General features: G+C 44.1%; 1 protein-coding gene across 2 annotated transcripts in view; it reads left to right on the top strand.

Moving 5' to 3' along the window:
- LOC108932908 (receptor-type tyrosine-protein phosphatase epsilon-like) overlaps positions 1 to 14,875 on the top strand; it is a 46,913-nt gene that overhangs the window by 27,124 nt on the left and 4,914 nt on the right. Inside the window, exons 3-15 of one of the 2 annotated variants that reach the window (XM_018749623.2) lie at positions 4,497 to 4,568; positions 5,360 to 5,459; positions 5,773 to 5,846; positions 7,795 to 7,943; positions 8,662 to 8,752; positions 10,072 to 10,148; positions 10,628 to 10,664; positions 10,891 to 10,988; positions 11,401 to 11,520; positions 12,464 to 12,627; positions 13,541 to 13,676; positions 14,052 to 14,201; positions 14,561 to 14,654. In XM_018749623.2, coding sequence (XP_018605139.1) covers positions 4,502 to 4,568; positions 5,360 to 5,459; positions 5,773 to 5,846; positions 7,795 to 7,943; positions 8,662 to 8,752; positions 10,072 to 10,148; positions 10,628 to 10,664; positions 10,891 to 10,988; positions 11,401 to 11,520; positions 12,464 to 12,627; positions 13,541 to 13,676; positions 14,052 to 14,201; positions 14,561 to 14,654 — 1,357 coding nt within the window. In that variant the 5' untranslated portion in view covers positions 4,497 to 4,501. Of the gene's footprint in view, positions 1 to 4,496; positions 4,569 to 5,359; positions 5,460 to 5,518; positions 5,667 to 5,772; positions 5,847 to 7,794; positions 7,944 to 8,661; positions 8,753 to 10,071; positions 10,149 to 10,627; positions 10,665 to 10,890; positions 10,989 to 11,400; positions 11,521 to 12,463; positions 12,628 to 13,540; positions 13,677 to 14,051; positions 14,202 to 14,560; positions 14,655 to 14,875 lie in introns of those variants that run through there. The other variant, XM_018749624.2, reaches the window with a different exon arrangement.

Here is a 14,875-nt window from a genome sequence, read left to right as displayed (position 1 = left end):
GCCATTGTAACTGAGTCAATTCTCTTGGAACCTATTATCCCCCCCATTCACAACCTCAAGGTAACCGCGATGCTCTAAATAATTTAGTCCTTAAGACGCAGTTCCCTGGTGCTCCCTCTTGCCGACATCAAAGAGACGCCGAGTAGAGCTGCGTTTCAGGTCCGAAGGCGAAGCTTGCTTCACGTGTGTCATTGTAGAAATAATCCTTTTTGTTTTCCATTTACATATTGATCAAATGAAAGCAGATTCTGAGATGCCGTAGAGCAACTCTCATTCAGCACATAGTGATAATGGCCATTTGCAGTATTTGTGGGGTCCATGCTGAGTTTTTAATAAATAGTGTGTGAGCAGGGATCTGTAGGTTCTCCATAGGAAAACATGAAACGTATCCATGCTGGCTGGTTGACTTTATTTATAATCCATTCCACCGTCATCCTCTTCCATCCTCTTATTAAGTGATGCTTTGTTCTTGCTTACTGTTATTAGCATTCACTGAGCCTTATGAATCTCAGTCCTCGGGATGTTAGGCATCCCCCCACCCCCACCCTTAGACAGACGCCTCATTTTCTGGTTTAAAGCCCCCCCCCCCCCCCCGTCTTGCTGCAGCACCCTTGATCAAGATATGTACCCTGAATTGCTTCATTAAAAATAAACCAGCTGGGTAAATGGGTAAATAATTGTTCCTTAGTATACAAGCCTAAAACTGTCACCTTGGACAAAACATTGGTTAAATAAAGGTGAATTAATAACAATAATAATAATAATAATAATGTGCTCATTATAATATTATTATTATTAATAATAATAATAATAATAATAATAATAATAATAATAATAATAATTATTATTATTATTATAATACAAGAAAATGATGATAATATCATGTTATGATGTTAATATCACCATTTATCACCTGCATCTCATTGTCAGCCCTGGGTGCCCTGTAGGAATAACCATCCTGTTACTCACCAACAGAAACCCCCCCCCTTTTTTTTTTTTATTTGTTTTTTCAGGCTCTCATGCGCTCAGGCCCATGTCTGACCACACATTAACTGTCACTGTGACTCTCTGCGGGTAGAAACCTGGGAGCATGCCATTTAACTTTTACTTCTCTGCTATATATATATATATATATAATATAAAAAATGTGGTGGCGCAGTGGGTTTGACCAAGTCCTGCTCTCTGGTGGGTCTGAGGTTCGAGTCCCCGCTTGGGGTGCCTTGCTCTGGCTCCCCGTGACACCACCTGGGGCAAGCAGTTTCAGATGTGTGTATGTGATGTGCTATATATAAATACATACATATATAAGATAAATTGTCATGGGTACTTTTCGATACATATGCACCCACAAACCAAGGCCACAAGATAGTTAGGAAATTAAGGTGGTGATGTTTTTGAAATAAATTTGACGCAGCCCTTTGAGTGACTTACATGATAATGATAGCCAGGGTTTCTCCACCCACTCACTTGGCAGGCAACTGCGCGCGTTTCTGCTTGCACGTCACACTGTGGTACACTCCCTTGTTCCTGCTGCTCCGCTGGGTAATTTAAGCAGAACATGACATATTAAAACCATAAGCTTAAAATTAATATCCACTCAACACTCAGTGTTGACTAAACAGACATAGCTCATACTGTATTAATATATGTGTTATAATAAAGAGTCGTCGTGTCCTTGCTTCCTCCAGTGCTTTGACGCAGCCGGTTGAGGAGGTGGGACGTGTGGGTTATCTGTGGTGTACGAGGAGCTGTAAACAGGCCCATGGCTCATTTTCTTTTTCAGCCTGAAAGCTGGATGCAGTGAAACTTTTAAACAGAGCCTTGGCTGATCAGATATAAAGATGAATCGGGGGGGACAAAAGGTCCAGTATGAAAAGAGATGTCTTAAGCCTGTCTGCTTTCCCCACTTAGCTTACATTTACATGTATTTGTTTAGCAGCTCTTCTCCAGTGATGTACATCTCATGGAAAATACAAAGTGTACATTACATTAGCAGGAAGAGACATAGTGGCAGATGTGTGATTCTAAAGTACAGTTAGTTTCTGCTCACCATGTGAACCAATGTTCATCGCACGAGTAGCTGCATAAAGGTTCATATGAATGTCGAAGATTCTTCTGTTTTTAACGGGTCCATCCTCGAAATGTTCCCTCATCCACACCAAACTGGTATTTATTAGTTTTCTTTGTCTTTTTCTTTACCCTCAAATCACCCTCAAATGGGGTTACAGCAGTAACCACCCCTGCGGTTGCATGAAGGAGCAGCACATTGCATGATGGTTAGGACCATTGCTTTGTACCCTGGGTCAAAGTACTTACCCAGAACTGAAAGGGTAAAAGCATATTGCTGTATACATGTGCAAATCAGTGTGAGTCGGGTTGAACAAAGGTGCCATATAAATAAATAAATTAACAAAGCAATTGAACAGGACCTGGTTTTACAGAGATTCTGTGAACTCATTCAGGGCTGTTGGGGCATCTGCTAGCAAAGTGGTTAGAAGTTCTGCTTTTGGACAGGTTCAAATCTAGCACTGTAAGTCACCTTGGTGAATAAGGTGTGTGGGCTCATGACACTACAGAGTTCACTGGAAGTCACTTTGGAGAAAAGCATCTGCTAAATATTGTAACGACCCACGTTACTCGTTCAATGTAAATAGTTGCATTATGGGAAATAATGTTAAATGTGTCTGTAACCACTGGGGACACTTACGGAGAAAATAATGGGGTGGCTGTGTTCCCCAGTGTGTTGGGGAAAGAGCCTGGGGGCGCTAGGCTGGCTGTAAGTGGAGGTCCTGAAGGAAAACGGGGTCCACGGACCAAAAGCATCATTTCCCTTGTGCTGGTGTTTGAATAAATTGTTCGTCATGAACGTTGCCTCGGCGTCCTTTTTCACCCCATCCAAACCCACGGTGCTGCATGCCACATTGGTGTCAGAGTGGGATGGGGCAGGACGATGAGGCTGAATCCGGGAGCAGCTGAACACTGAGGAAGAAGGGTGGGAAGACGGCGCCACACTGAAAGCCAGCAGGGCGGAAGAAGAGCATCCAGTGGAGGAAGCACCTATGACGGGAGGAAACGGGGTCTGCGGACCGAGAGCATGATTTCCCTTGTGCCAGTGTTCGAATAAGTCGTTCGTCATGAACACTGCCTCCGCGTCCTTCTTCGCCCCGTCCAAACCCGCAGCGCTGTGCACCACAATATGTAAATGTGTTGAGGTGCTGGTTGCTAAGCTGATCCCAGCCCCTTCCCTGACAGTAGTGATACTAAAGATACCGTTCAAATCTAAGATTCATTTTCACGTCAGAGCAGGATTCACGAGAGGCTAGGAGTTGACCCCCCCCCCCCCACCCTACTGACCCACATCCAGTGGTGCCGATAGGCATCACCGCTCCTCGCATGGCAAACCGGCGCAGGGCGGTGGTATCTCGGAGCGCTGACACTCCTCACCTACAGAGTTCTCCTCTTCCTTTCCGTCGAAGTGCTTGAGAAGAATGGTCCACTCTTGGCCCAAATTTGGTTTTCTTAATTCCCATTTCAATGGAATGTTTGGCTTTGGAAAATTAAAATAACTTCCGAAAAACCTACAAGCCTGCAGCTCCAGCGTTGCGCTTCGCTGCACTTTCGTACGTGTTTGTTTGCTCTTTATGGCTGCGTGTTTGAGACGTGTCAGTAGGCAGCATTATTAATCTGCCAACTTTCTCCAGTATCTTCGCTGCTGCATGGAGGAACGTACTGTACCTCCACTTGCGCCAGCCAAGCAGGAGCATTTTCTTCTCAGCCATTGCTCTGTTGGTTGAGCCGTGGGGTCTCAAGATGTGTTCTGCAAAGTTAACTAGAGGGACAGTTATTTTGTTGTTAATAATAATAATATTATTATTATATTGTTGATCTTTTGATGACTGTTAAAATATATGAAGCCAATGGCTTTAAAATTGCTATTTTATATAACATTTTAATACATTGTATTTATTTATAAGACATGAAATACATTGTCTTGATGTCACATTTAGTTTGAACATTAGTTATTTTTTGCATCAGCTGCCAGATGTATGTGGGACGAGTGCCCTCTAGCGGCAAGATTTTTCTTTTACTTTTATTTTATTTTATTTTTTTTTCTTACCCAGTAATAATCCTGGTAGAGAAGAAGAAGGGGAGAGAGAGGGGGGGGGGAAAAAAAAAAAAAAAAAAAAAACTTTTATTGCTCTCTAGTTATGTGAAAACTGTGCCCCACCACTGCACATATTACGCAGTGGATTTCCTCCATTTCGAAGCACTTAATTTAATGTTTCTTTGCTCAGTTATTTATCAAACAAGTTCCGGCGCTTTCATAAGAAATCAGTGCAGAAAAAAAATGAATATATAATAAACAATTACCAAAAAAATAAGTTTGGGAATTTGTGATGCGTACTTGATGATGGGTTTTTTTTTTTTTTTTTAAAATCCCTCATATGAATGAAAGTTCTGTTGTATGATAGTGACATCCATATGTTTTATTGCAGAAACGATGGTGCCAGTCTTGTGTTTGGTGGCAACGGCACTCAATGGTTCAGTGAACGGAAATCACACAAGTGGTAAGTTCAGCACCTCGGCCAGGAAACCGCGGTGCAGCGGTGCACAAATTCAAGCCTTGCTAAAAGTCGTACAGGTAATTATGTATTTCTCTGAAAGAAAACCAAGACGTTCGTTTTCACTTAACTTCACCGGTATGATTTATGTATTAATTTCGATAAGATCAGTCATCTGTTATAGTTATTCCTTTGGCTTCTCCAAATTGGCTCATAATGTTAAGCCATGAACAGTCATTTAGAAATGTGGAATAGTTTTACTGGAGCAGTTTAGGGTAAGTATTATATTCAAGGGTACTACAGATGGAGGTGGGATTTGAACCCGTGACTCTGATGGCAGGAGCTGTAACCACTATGCTACCGGCTGCCCCATATGAACACATGGAATAAAACATCTGGTAGCGTAGTGGTTAGAGTCATTGCCTTTGGACCTGAAGGTTGTGGGTTCGAATCCTGCCTCCAGCTGTTGTACCCTTGAACAAGGCACTTATCTGAAATTTGATCCACTAAAAATTACCCAGTTATATACATGGGTAAATAATTGTATGTTTGTAATAATTGTAACCTTAACAGTGTAAGTTGCTGTGGACAAAAGCTGAAGGAATAAATGTCAATAGTGTAGTTATATGTCATTGTTTTATGGAGCAGTTTGGGTATTTAATGTGTTCAACCCTGTACAGACAGCTGTGTACCCCACACCGCACCATGCTGAACGGTACCGCTGTCAAATACCACGTTTCCTGCTTCCCGCAGCTGATCCGATTTGACTGATTAATAGGCGCACGGTGTCTCCGCAGAGGACCCAGCTTTCCTGAGCCCCCCCGCGGTCCTGTCCGTGTCCGTGATCTCCCTGCTGCTGCTCGCCGTCCTCGTTCTCCTGGCGGTCTATTTCCTCAGGTGAGGAGGGGCGCGAGAGGCGCCCGTGACGCGGTGCCGCGTGGGCAGGGCCTGCACCCGGAACAGCTGCCTGAGCCAAAAGTGAGACGAGCGTGTGCGCGGACAGCTAGAGCACGCCTGTCCCCGTCTCAGCAGCATTGTGCGCTCGGCGCCACCCTGGGGGTCTTCTAGTCTAATGAGAAAAAACAGCTTTTACAACTTCAGATGGTGGGTTTCCCTTCCCTGCGCGTCAAAGCGGGTTCCTCTCGCAGGCGTCGCGTTGATCCGCGTTCACGTTTCGCCGCGTTCACCTGCCTCTCGTCTCATCTGTCAGGTTAAGAAAACAGAGGAAGGCAGACGTCAGCGCTGTGGACATGAAGGTGCCAAATGGCTTTCTGGAGGAACAAGGTTAGTGTTCACCTTAGGGACGGCCGTCGCTACTAATAGTCGTGGCATCTTTGGAATAACGGTCCCCTTCGCGTTCGGAATTTAATTTAGCTTTTTTTTTTCTTTCTTTCTTCCAGAAATTTCATTTTGCATTTCAGAGTTCTGATATTTCCTTCTTATTTCCAGATGCAAAAATCAAGTTATATGTTTGTTAACTGATACATGGCTGAATGCTTGCGGAAGACAGTAGGACACAGAACACAGCTACATTAATTTTGATTTTTTTTTTTAAAATTTTATTTAATTGCTCAGTTGCAAACTGTTAAACCCTTACTTCCTGTGGTTAATATTAAACTCTCTATGTGGGGCGAGGGGTGGGGACTTTTTCTACACAGTGGCAGTTGTATAGCAGTTTGGTGTGTGTGTGTGTGTGTGTGTGTGTGTGTGTGTGTGTGTGTGTGTGTGTGTGTGTGTGTGTGTGTGTGTGTGTGTGTGAGAGAGAGATACATAAGTTGGTAGATATTGAATCGGGTCCTTGTCAATCGTGACTATTAAACGCACTAGCAGTTTGTACCGAGGTGCTTTACGCGGGATGATGGCGAGGCCTCGTCTCGGTGCCGGTGCCCTTGAACATACCGGGTTCGAGCGCTTTCTCTCCACGCAGACCAAGTGTGGTTAAAGCAGCCTGATGGATGTTTCTCAACAAGCAGTTCGAGGGGTTTTACTGCATTACAGGAAGTGCCATTTCAGCCCTATTATTGTTCGGGCTGCGTTACTCTCTGTACTCGTACTGTACATGGACATGTGTTCTCCTTAGCATTAATACTTAATTATTTCTTAGGAAAATGTCACCTAAAACGTATATATGTCTGTGAATTTGCACAGGTATGCATGTGCTGTGTTCCCCCCCCCAAGCACCTTTCTGAACGCCTCTGCAACACCCAGTCGATGGTTCGCGTTACACACTTAAAATGAAAGTTTCCGCTCATATTTGAAACTGCAATATAGCGTATGAAGTCTTTACCATGCTGCTCCACTAGAGTACCCTCACCCCTCAAATACCGCCTAACAAGAAGCAGAGGCGTTATGTGTCAGAGCCCCGGAGGGGGCACAGCCACAGTAGTTTCCATTAATCTTCAGATCTCTGGCTGAGCTACTCAAGCTGTATACTGCATACCTCACTGTACATGTGTACAGGCAGTGTCCGTGTCTTATGAGTTGCTCCTGCTATCGGTTTCTAGGGGGCACCGGGTGGTGCAGTGGTTAGAGCTGCTGCCTTGCACATCAAACACACGTTTGAATCTCAAGTCTAGCTATAGTACTGATGAGGAGGGAGATTGATTTGAGTGAATAAATTTTTTAGGAAAAAAAAATCAATGATCTACTCTGTATATTGGCAGAAAGATGTAAGCAGAGGCATTTCTTAATTAAGTAAATATTTTATATATTATTTATAAAATTAGGGGGGCTCAGTGGGTTGGACCACAGTCCTGCTCTCCGGTGGGTCTGGGGTTCGAGTCCCGCTTGGGGTGCCTTGCGGCGGACTGGCGTCCCGTCCTGGGTGTCCTCTCTCCCTCCGGCCTTACGCCCTGAGTTGCTGGGTAGGCTCTGGCTCCCCGTGACCCCGTATGGGACAAGCAGTTCAGAAAGTGTGTGTGTGTGTGTGTGTGTGTGTGTGTGTGTGTGTGTGTGTGTGTGTGTGTGTGTGTGTGTGTGTGTGTGTGTTATGCTGCCCGTTCCCTGGTATACAGCACATGTCACCTATATGAAAGAATAGACTACGAAGTGGTCTTTAGATAATTTTACTTTAGTGGTTTACGCGTGATGTTTACTTAAGCTCTTCTGCCCACAGATTTTAAACCGTGTTTACATTGTACATGTGACTGTTTTATACGTAAACTGCATATAGAGAGAAAGGTTTGCACCGCTTGAGTCGATGAAACCTGTTGATCCCATGTTGACCCTGCAGAACAACAGACTGTGGTGCTTTTACCACAACCGCCCCCTACTGCTGCTGCTGCCCCCAAGAGGTACTCGGCCATTTCTCTGGAGTGCCTGGAAGACGAATACAGGCTGCGCTCGGCCGACGACGGCAAGCTCTTCCGCGAGGAGTACAACGTAATTACCCCCCGACCCCACCCCACCACTAGCTCTCTGCGGGGCCTCGTCCTTTTCCTTTGCGTCTTTTCACCTTCCGCCTCGGCAAGAACCGGGTCCGGGTTCGAAAGTGAACCTCTGAGCAGGCGGCTGACACGAAACCCAACTCTCCATATTAGGATATCAGTGTATGAAGACACTGGGGTACAATTAAGGCTTTCTATTACTTTAATAATCACTGCTGTTACTTAATTTGAAGCTGAGGTGTGATGGAATATTACTATTTGCATTCCACTGTCTATGAAGGGTGGTCTTTATGTGAACTGCCCATGAATATAAATATATATATAAAACGGCTAAGGAAAAATTGTACAAGTGTAACTCGGCAAGTATCCACAGTAATGATTCGACTTTTGAAAAGACACACATTTTTGACTTGCATCATAAATAATTCCGTTGCTTACATTTAGCTTATGTTTTTCTCCAAACCGCATTAGTGTTCCTCTATCTGCAATTATTTACCCATTTCTACAGCTGGGTCATTTTTACTGGAGCAATTTAGCATAAGTACCTTGTTCAAGGGTACTACAGCTGGAGGTGGGGATAGAACCTGTGACCTTTGGGTCCGAAGGCAGTAGCTGTAACCACTTCACTACCAGCTGTCCGTATCATTTAATCAGAAACTATTTAATTAATTAGTCATTTTCCCTTATATGAGCTGTGACACGTTTTCCTCCAGGCCTTGCCTGCCAGTTATGCCGAAGGCACGTGTGAAGAAGCCAACAAGGATCACAACCAAGAGAAGAACCGATATCCCAACATCCTTCCCTGTGAGTAATGAGATATATCCTCACCTGCTTCCCCTCCTTGAGAGCACAGCTGCGACAGACCAGGTACAGCATGTTCCACGGGTCGGGGTCCGCACATGAGTGATCATCCGTTCGTTCATTCATTCATTCTTTGGGAGGCACTTGATTAGTCGGGGTCACAATGTGTAGACATGTTAGGTCAGCAGCCAGCGTAACTGTCAAGGTCTTGCACCCTGAAGGTTGTTGGTTCAAGTCCCTTCAGCTGCCCAATTGAAGTTTTTTCCTATATAAACATATGACAGCAGAAACTCCGTTGGATAGAACCTTTACGTGAAAAATTATTAATAATGTATTTTTATGCTGCCCTGAATGAGCAGTATGTTAAGAAGCCCGGGTTGTGTACGATTAAAAATAATCCTGCAGTGACCTACCGTGCTGCGGTGTCCCTGGCAGTGCCTCAAATAATGGGCGGAGGTCCTGAAACACACTTCCTTATTGTAGTGCTTGTAGTGGCTAGTTAGTTTGTAGGTACGGAGTAGTGCATTGGTTAAGGCTGCTGCCTTTAGGCCCACAGGTTTCAGGTTTGAGTCCCACCTCCTGCGTTCATACCCTTGCGCAAGGGTACATTGCTAAATTGCTCTATTGAAAATTGCCCAGCTGTATGAACGGGGAAAAAAATTCTAAGTAATGTAAAATTGTAAGTTGCTAGGGACAGCTGGTAGTGTAGTGGATAGTGCTGCTGCCTCTGGATCCAAAGGTCATAGGTTTAATCCCCACCTCTGGGTGTAATACCATTGAGTGAGGTATTTACCCTAAAATTTCTCCAGTAAAATTACCCAACTGTATAAATGGGGTAAATAATTGTAACCATAACATTGTAAGTTGTGTTGGGGGGAAAAAAGCATCAGCTAAATGTAAAAATGTAAATGTAGTTGATCTCGGGGTCAGAAACATCAACTCAGATCCTATCAAGGGTTATTAACCTAAAACATCCTGTTAACTCCTAGCAATGAGCAAGGGTGTGAAAAACGGGTACGCAAGTACTCAGTCAAGCGAAAGAACCAGCAAAGAGCACCATGTAAGACCGACAGTACTTCAGGGGAAGACGGTAACCAAAACGAGCTTCGGAAAAGATCGGGGACTTTTCCTAACGTCACGATGATGTTTCACCACAGAAAGCGTGGTCATTGCTGCACTGTTCCTCTTTCAGCCGTATCGTCGCCTTGCATAACTCGCTCGGTGAGGTGTTGGACGAAACCTGTTGAGACGTTTTATTAAACTTGTGCGCTTGTTCTGCACTCTTTGTTATTTCCATAAATTCCCTTCCTCCTCTTCACCAGATGACCATTCTCGTGTAGTCTTGGAGGATCCAGATGGAATTCCTGGCTCAGATTACATAAATGCCTCCTACATTGATGTGAGTTGTGTGTCACTGCTCTTATTATTCATTAGTTATAAGTATTATTAAAGCAAGCGGTTTAGCGGTCAGGCATGCAAGAGACCTGGGTTCGAATCCCCGGTCCTGCTTCTGCTGTGTCCTTGGTACTTGGCATGAAACTGATCCAGGAAAAAATATACACCTGTATAAATGGGTCGCTAATAGATGGCAGATAATAGAAATAATATCAGATTTGTATATAAACCTGACATTGTAACATTGAAAATCATGCAGGGGGGAAAAAAGATAAGACATTTATTGTCATTGTATACAGTATAATAAAATGTGTTGCAGCCCTCAGAGCGACAGCAGCAGAAAGAAAAAACACGATATAGAGATCAGATTGTTACATTGTAGTTAGTGTAGTTACATTTATTACAAATGTAGTTACTTTTTGCAATAAATAACTAGTTTGAATGTCATGGTATCTTAGAGTAACAGTGGAATTTGTTTAACAGGGTTACAAAGACAAGAACAAGTTCATTGCAGCACAAGGTAATGACAGTTAACCGTTTTTTTTTTTTTTTTAGAGGGTGTTACTATGAGTTTACGAGTAAATCTATGAATCGGTCCGTTTTAATTTTAGCGCCAAATTTCATAACTGCCTTTTTGAATGTATTTCCTTGTGTTGGAATACGTTGTGGACAAACGACATTGCAGCTAAAAAAAAAAAAGGTATCTTGGACTGATCGTCAGTAAGACTTCGCATTGCATTGGACAGGACCGAAGCAGGACACGGTGGCAGACTTCTGGAGGATGATATGGGAGCGGAAGACGGCGACCATCGTGATGCTGACTAATTTGAAAGAAAGAAAAGAGGTGAGGGCCGCTCGCGCCGCTTCGTTGAAAGCACTTTAAGTGGGCTGTGCAACCGTTTCGCATTTTTCTTTCACGTATTTCGGCTAATTTAAACCACGCAATATTTCACTGGAGCTGTTAACACGTGGCCCGTTTCCGAGGGGAACAGCAAGGCCTTTTCTTGGCACTGCGGGGGTTTTAGTGCCAACTCTCGACTCATTACCCACTATGCCACCTGCAGGCCTATGTCCAGTCTTCCGTAAATTTGTTTCCAAACTCTGAAGAAGTGCTTAATTATTTGCAAATGTGGTTAAAGCATTATTTGAAGTGGTAAGTTTGCAGGCTGCAAGAAGTGTGTGCGTGTGCGCGTGCGCGCAATCATGTCCGTAGTGTCCCGGCGAAGTGAAATCGGTGCCCGTCTGCCTCCTTCCAGGAAAAATGCTGTCAGTACTGGCCTGATCAGGGATGCTGGAGCTACGGGAACATCCGGGTGGCAGTGGAGGACTTTACCGTGCTGGTGGACTACACGATCCGCAAGTTCTGTGTGCAGCATGTAAGATGGGCGGCGAGTAGTGTAGTGGTTAGAGCTGCTGCTTTTGGATTACAAGGTTGCAGGTTCGATCCTCACCTAGGACTGTAGTACCCTTGAGCAAGGCAATTACCCTAAATTGCTCAACTGTGTGAATGATCATCAGTACAGTAGCTAAGCTGTACGTTAAAAAAAAAAAATGCAGCTGTCTGAGCAGCGAAGACATCAGACTTTGAATTTCTTTCGCATGTATTCTGTGGTTTGAGTCTCAGTTGTTAAATGTAGTGCCTCTTTAGCGCAAGAATGCTGTACAAAGCTGCAACGTATTTTCATCGTTAACATTACGAATCCCTTCCAGGAAAATTGTAATTTACCAGTATTCCGGCACAACACTGAAGCATAAGGGCAGACGAAGTTCTAGTTGTTATTGTTTCTATTCTTTGAAGATTTTTTTCTTTCTTTTTCCAATTTGACTTTTGCTATTTATTTATTTATATTGCTGAATACTTTTATTATAGCCATTTAGGGTACCTACTTTTTTTTTTTTTTTTTTTTTTTTTTTTTTTTTCTAGGGTACTGCAGCAATACTAGGACGCGGGACGTAAACCAAAAAGCCTCAGGATAGCCGGTAGCACAGTGGTACGGCCGCTGTATTACACTCAAACGTATGTTCAGATCCCATGCTGCGGTACCCTTGATCAAGGTATTACTCTGAATTGGTCCACTGATCATTACCCAGCTATATATATGGGTAAATAGCTGTAGCTACTTTCATGTTGTTAAGTCGCTTTGGAGAAAAGCATTGGTTAAATGGCTAAATAAGTAGCTAAATACATCCGTTGTGGCACTACCTTAAAAGCGCCCCTTGGCCTACAGATAAGGACCCGCAGGGTGTGTTGACTCTCCAGAGGCGTGGGTGTAGTTCTGTGGATGCCCCGCTGAAGGCCACCCCTTCTGTGATCTCCAGCAGGCTGGCGACGGCTCCAAGGCCCCGCGGCTCGTCACCCAGATGCACTTCACCAGCTGGCCTGACTTCGGCGTGCCCTTCTCCCCCATCGGCATGCTCAAGTTCCTCAAGAAGGTGAAGGCAGTGAACCCGCCGCACGCGGGCCCGATCGTCGTGCATTGCAGGTGGGCTCCACCGCCACCAGCAGAGGGCGCCCTGCTGGAGCTACTCTGGCTCATGCAATTCAGTTCGATCCAATTTTCAAACATCTTTTTCCCCCCGGTAATTGAACTAGTAGCTTAAGTCTCTTAACGTAATATAAAAATTAATAATTTATTTTTATAGATATTTCGTTATTTTTTTAATTAGGTAAAAAGGTGTTCACTTATTCCTCAAATTATATTTTCACTTATATCCATTAGTCATTCTACTGTTTATGATCCCTCTTCATCCATCCAGCACTTACATTTTTTGAGCATGATTATAGAATTGTGGTACTAGCTGACGGCAGTCATCTCTCATATTAAGTCTCTCCAACAGCTGCTACAGCAGGTGGTTGTGTTGTGCCCCGCACTCTTGACTAAGGCTCTCAGATCAGTACTGGGCATGTCGAGATTCATCTCAATGCCTCCATTCAGCTCCCTCGGAGCGTGTGTCCGAGGGTCATCTAGTGGGCTCCCACCTGTTCTTCAGTGGATCCTGCGCTTCCAGTTTGCAGGGAGAAAGCAATGAAACCCCAAAGTCCCCCCCCCCCCCCCTTCAATTTGTTTATAAAGGTGGTGCATCAACTGATACGTTAAAGCACAGGGTGGCCACAAAGTTTTATGAGAATGCATAGGAACTTGATTAGAAATCGTGCATATGCCATCTTCCATTCTTGCACTAATTGTAATTGTTTCCCATGTTTTTCTGGATGTCTCGGTCCTTGTTTCCGATGCTGCTGCTGTTTCTCAGGTGCTCAGTGCTCGGAGTCAGAGTTACGAAACAGAAGCTCATGCAGAGATGCTTCGATTGTCCCTCTGCATGTATTCTTAGATGTATTTTAACTATTTGAAGAGGTTATTTCTTGTTTGCAAAGGCTGTGCCCTCTCTCTGCAGTGCCGGGGTGGGCCGGACAGGGACCTTCATCGTCATCGACGCCATGATCGACATGATGCACATGGAGCAAAAGATTGATGTCTTCGGCTTTGTGTCCAAAATCCGAGATCAGCGTTCGCAGCTCGTGCAGACGGATGTGAGTTGACTCTCGAACCCCTGAGAAAAGCATGGAGGTCGTCTTCATGGTCATCCTCTGCTTAACATCAGGATGCTAAGTACTCAGTTTTACATTAACACCCATTTATGCAGGCAGATTTCCCCCCCCCATTTTATTTTGTTATGGGAGCACTTCAGATTTTTGTACTTCAAGAACACAAAAATAGGGGTTTGAGCTAGTAGCCTTTTAGGGTTGAAGCCCATGACCTTAACCATTCTGCACATTGTTGCTTACTTTTCACAATTTTTTTTTTTTTTTTTTTTTTTTTTTTTTTTTTTTTTTAAAAAATGATATTTTAAATGTGATCAGTGTGTTTATACTGCAATAATCTCTGCTTATTTCGCTGGCCCCCAGATGCAGTACTCATTCATATACCTGGCGCTGCTGGAGTACTACCTGTACGGCGACACCGAGCTCGACGTCTGCTCTCTGGAGGGACATCTGCAGAAGCTCCACAACACGAGCGTGCCGCTCGACAGGGTCGGCCTGGAGGAGGAGTTCAGAGTAAGAGTGACGTAGCCGTTAAAGCTCTTTCTTCTGCATCCTGTAGCTCCAAAATATATAACCACTTCCTCACGCTCAGTAACACCCCCCACCCCCCGGCACCCGTTATAAATGTAGAGCGCGCACCCGAAACCGAAGAGAAATTTACATCCTTTAGCTGAGCTACATATATGGCTGTCTGACTCTTGTTGTCAGAAGGCTCTTGGCACAGTTCAAGAGTAGAGCTAAACAGGACCACTGTATCCATTTTCTTACTTTTTTGGTCCCCTTTTTTCATATGCCTTAAGTAGAGATGGGATTCTAAAGGGTGTCTTTTTTTTTTCCCAAATCGAATAACAATTCCCATGCTTTAACCCTAGAAACTGACCAATGTTAGGATAATGAAAGAGGACATGAGAACAGGGAACCTGCCAGCCAACATGAAGAAGAACCGTGTTCTTCAGATCATTCCCTGTAAGTACAGGCATCGCGTGACTGGGCAGATCCCTTTTCATTCATTTGTCCATTCGTACATACATAGATACGTACCTACCTACTGTAGGATAAAACATTTGTTACTTTGATGAAAGGATGTATTTCTGTGTGCAGGGTGGATGTCAGGATTTTTAAAATGTTCGGTCTGCAGTGATCTACGTTTATTTATTCATTCATTCATTTGACACTTTCTCCAAAGT

The sequence above is a fragment of the Scleropages formosus genome, chromosome 4 (assembly GCF_900964775.1).
Source record: "Scleropages formosus chromosome 4, fSclFor1.1, whole genome shotgun sequence".
Classification (NCBI taxonomy): Eukaryota; Metazoa; Chordata; class Actinopteri; order Osteoglossiformes; family Osteoglossidae; genus Scleropages; species Scleropages formosus.
Note: the sequence above shows the minus strand (reverse complement) of the source record. Positions and strands in the feature narration are given on the sequence as shown.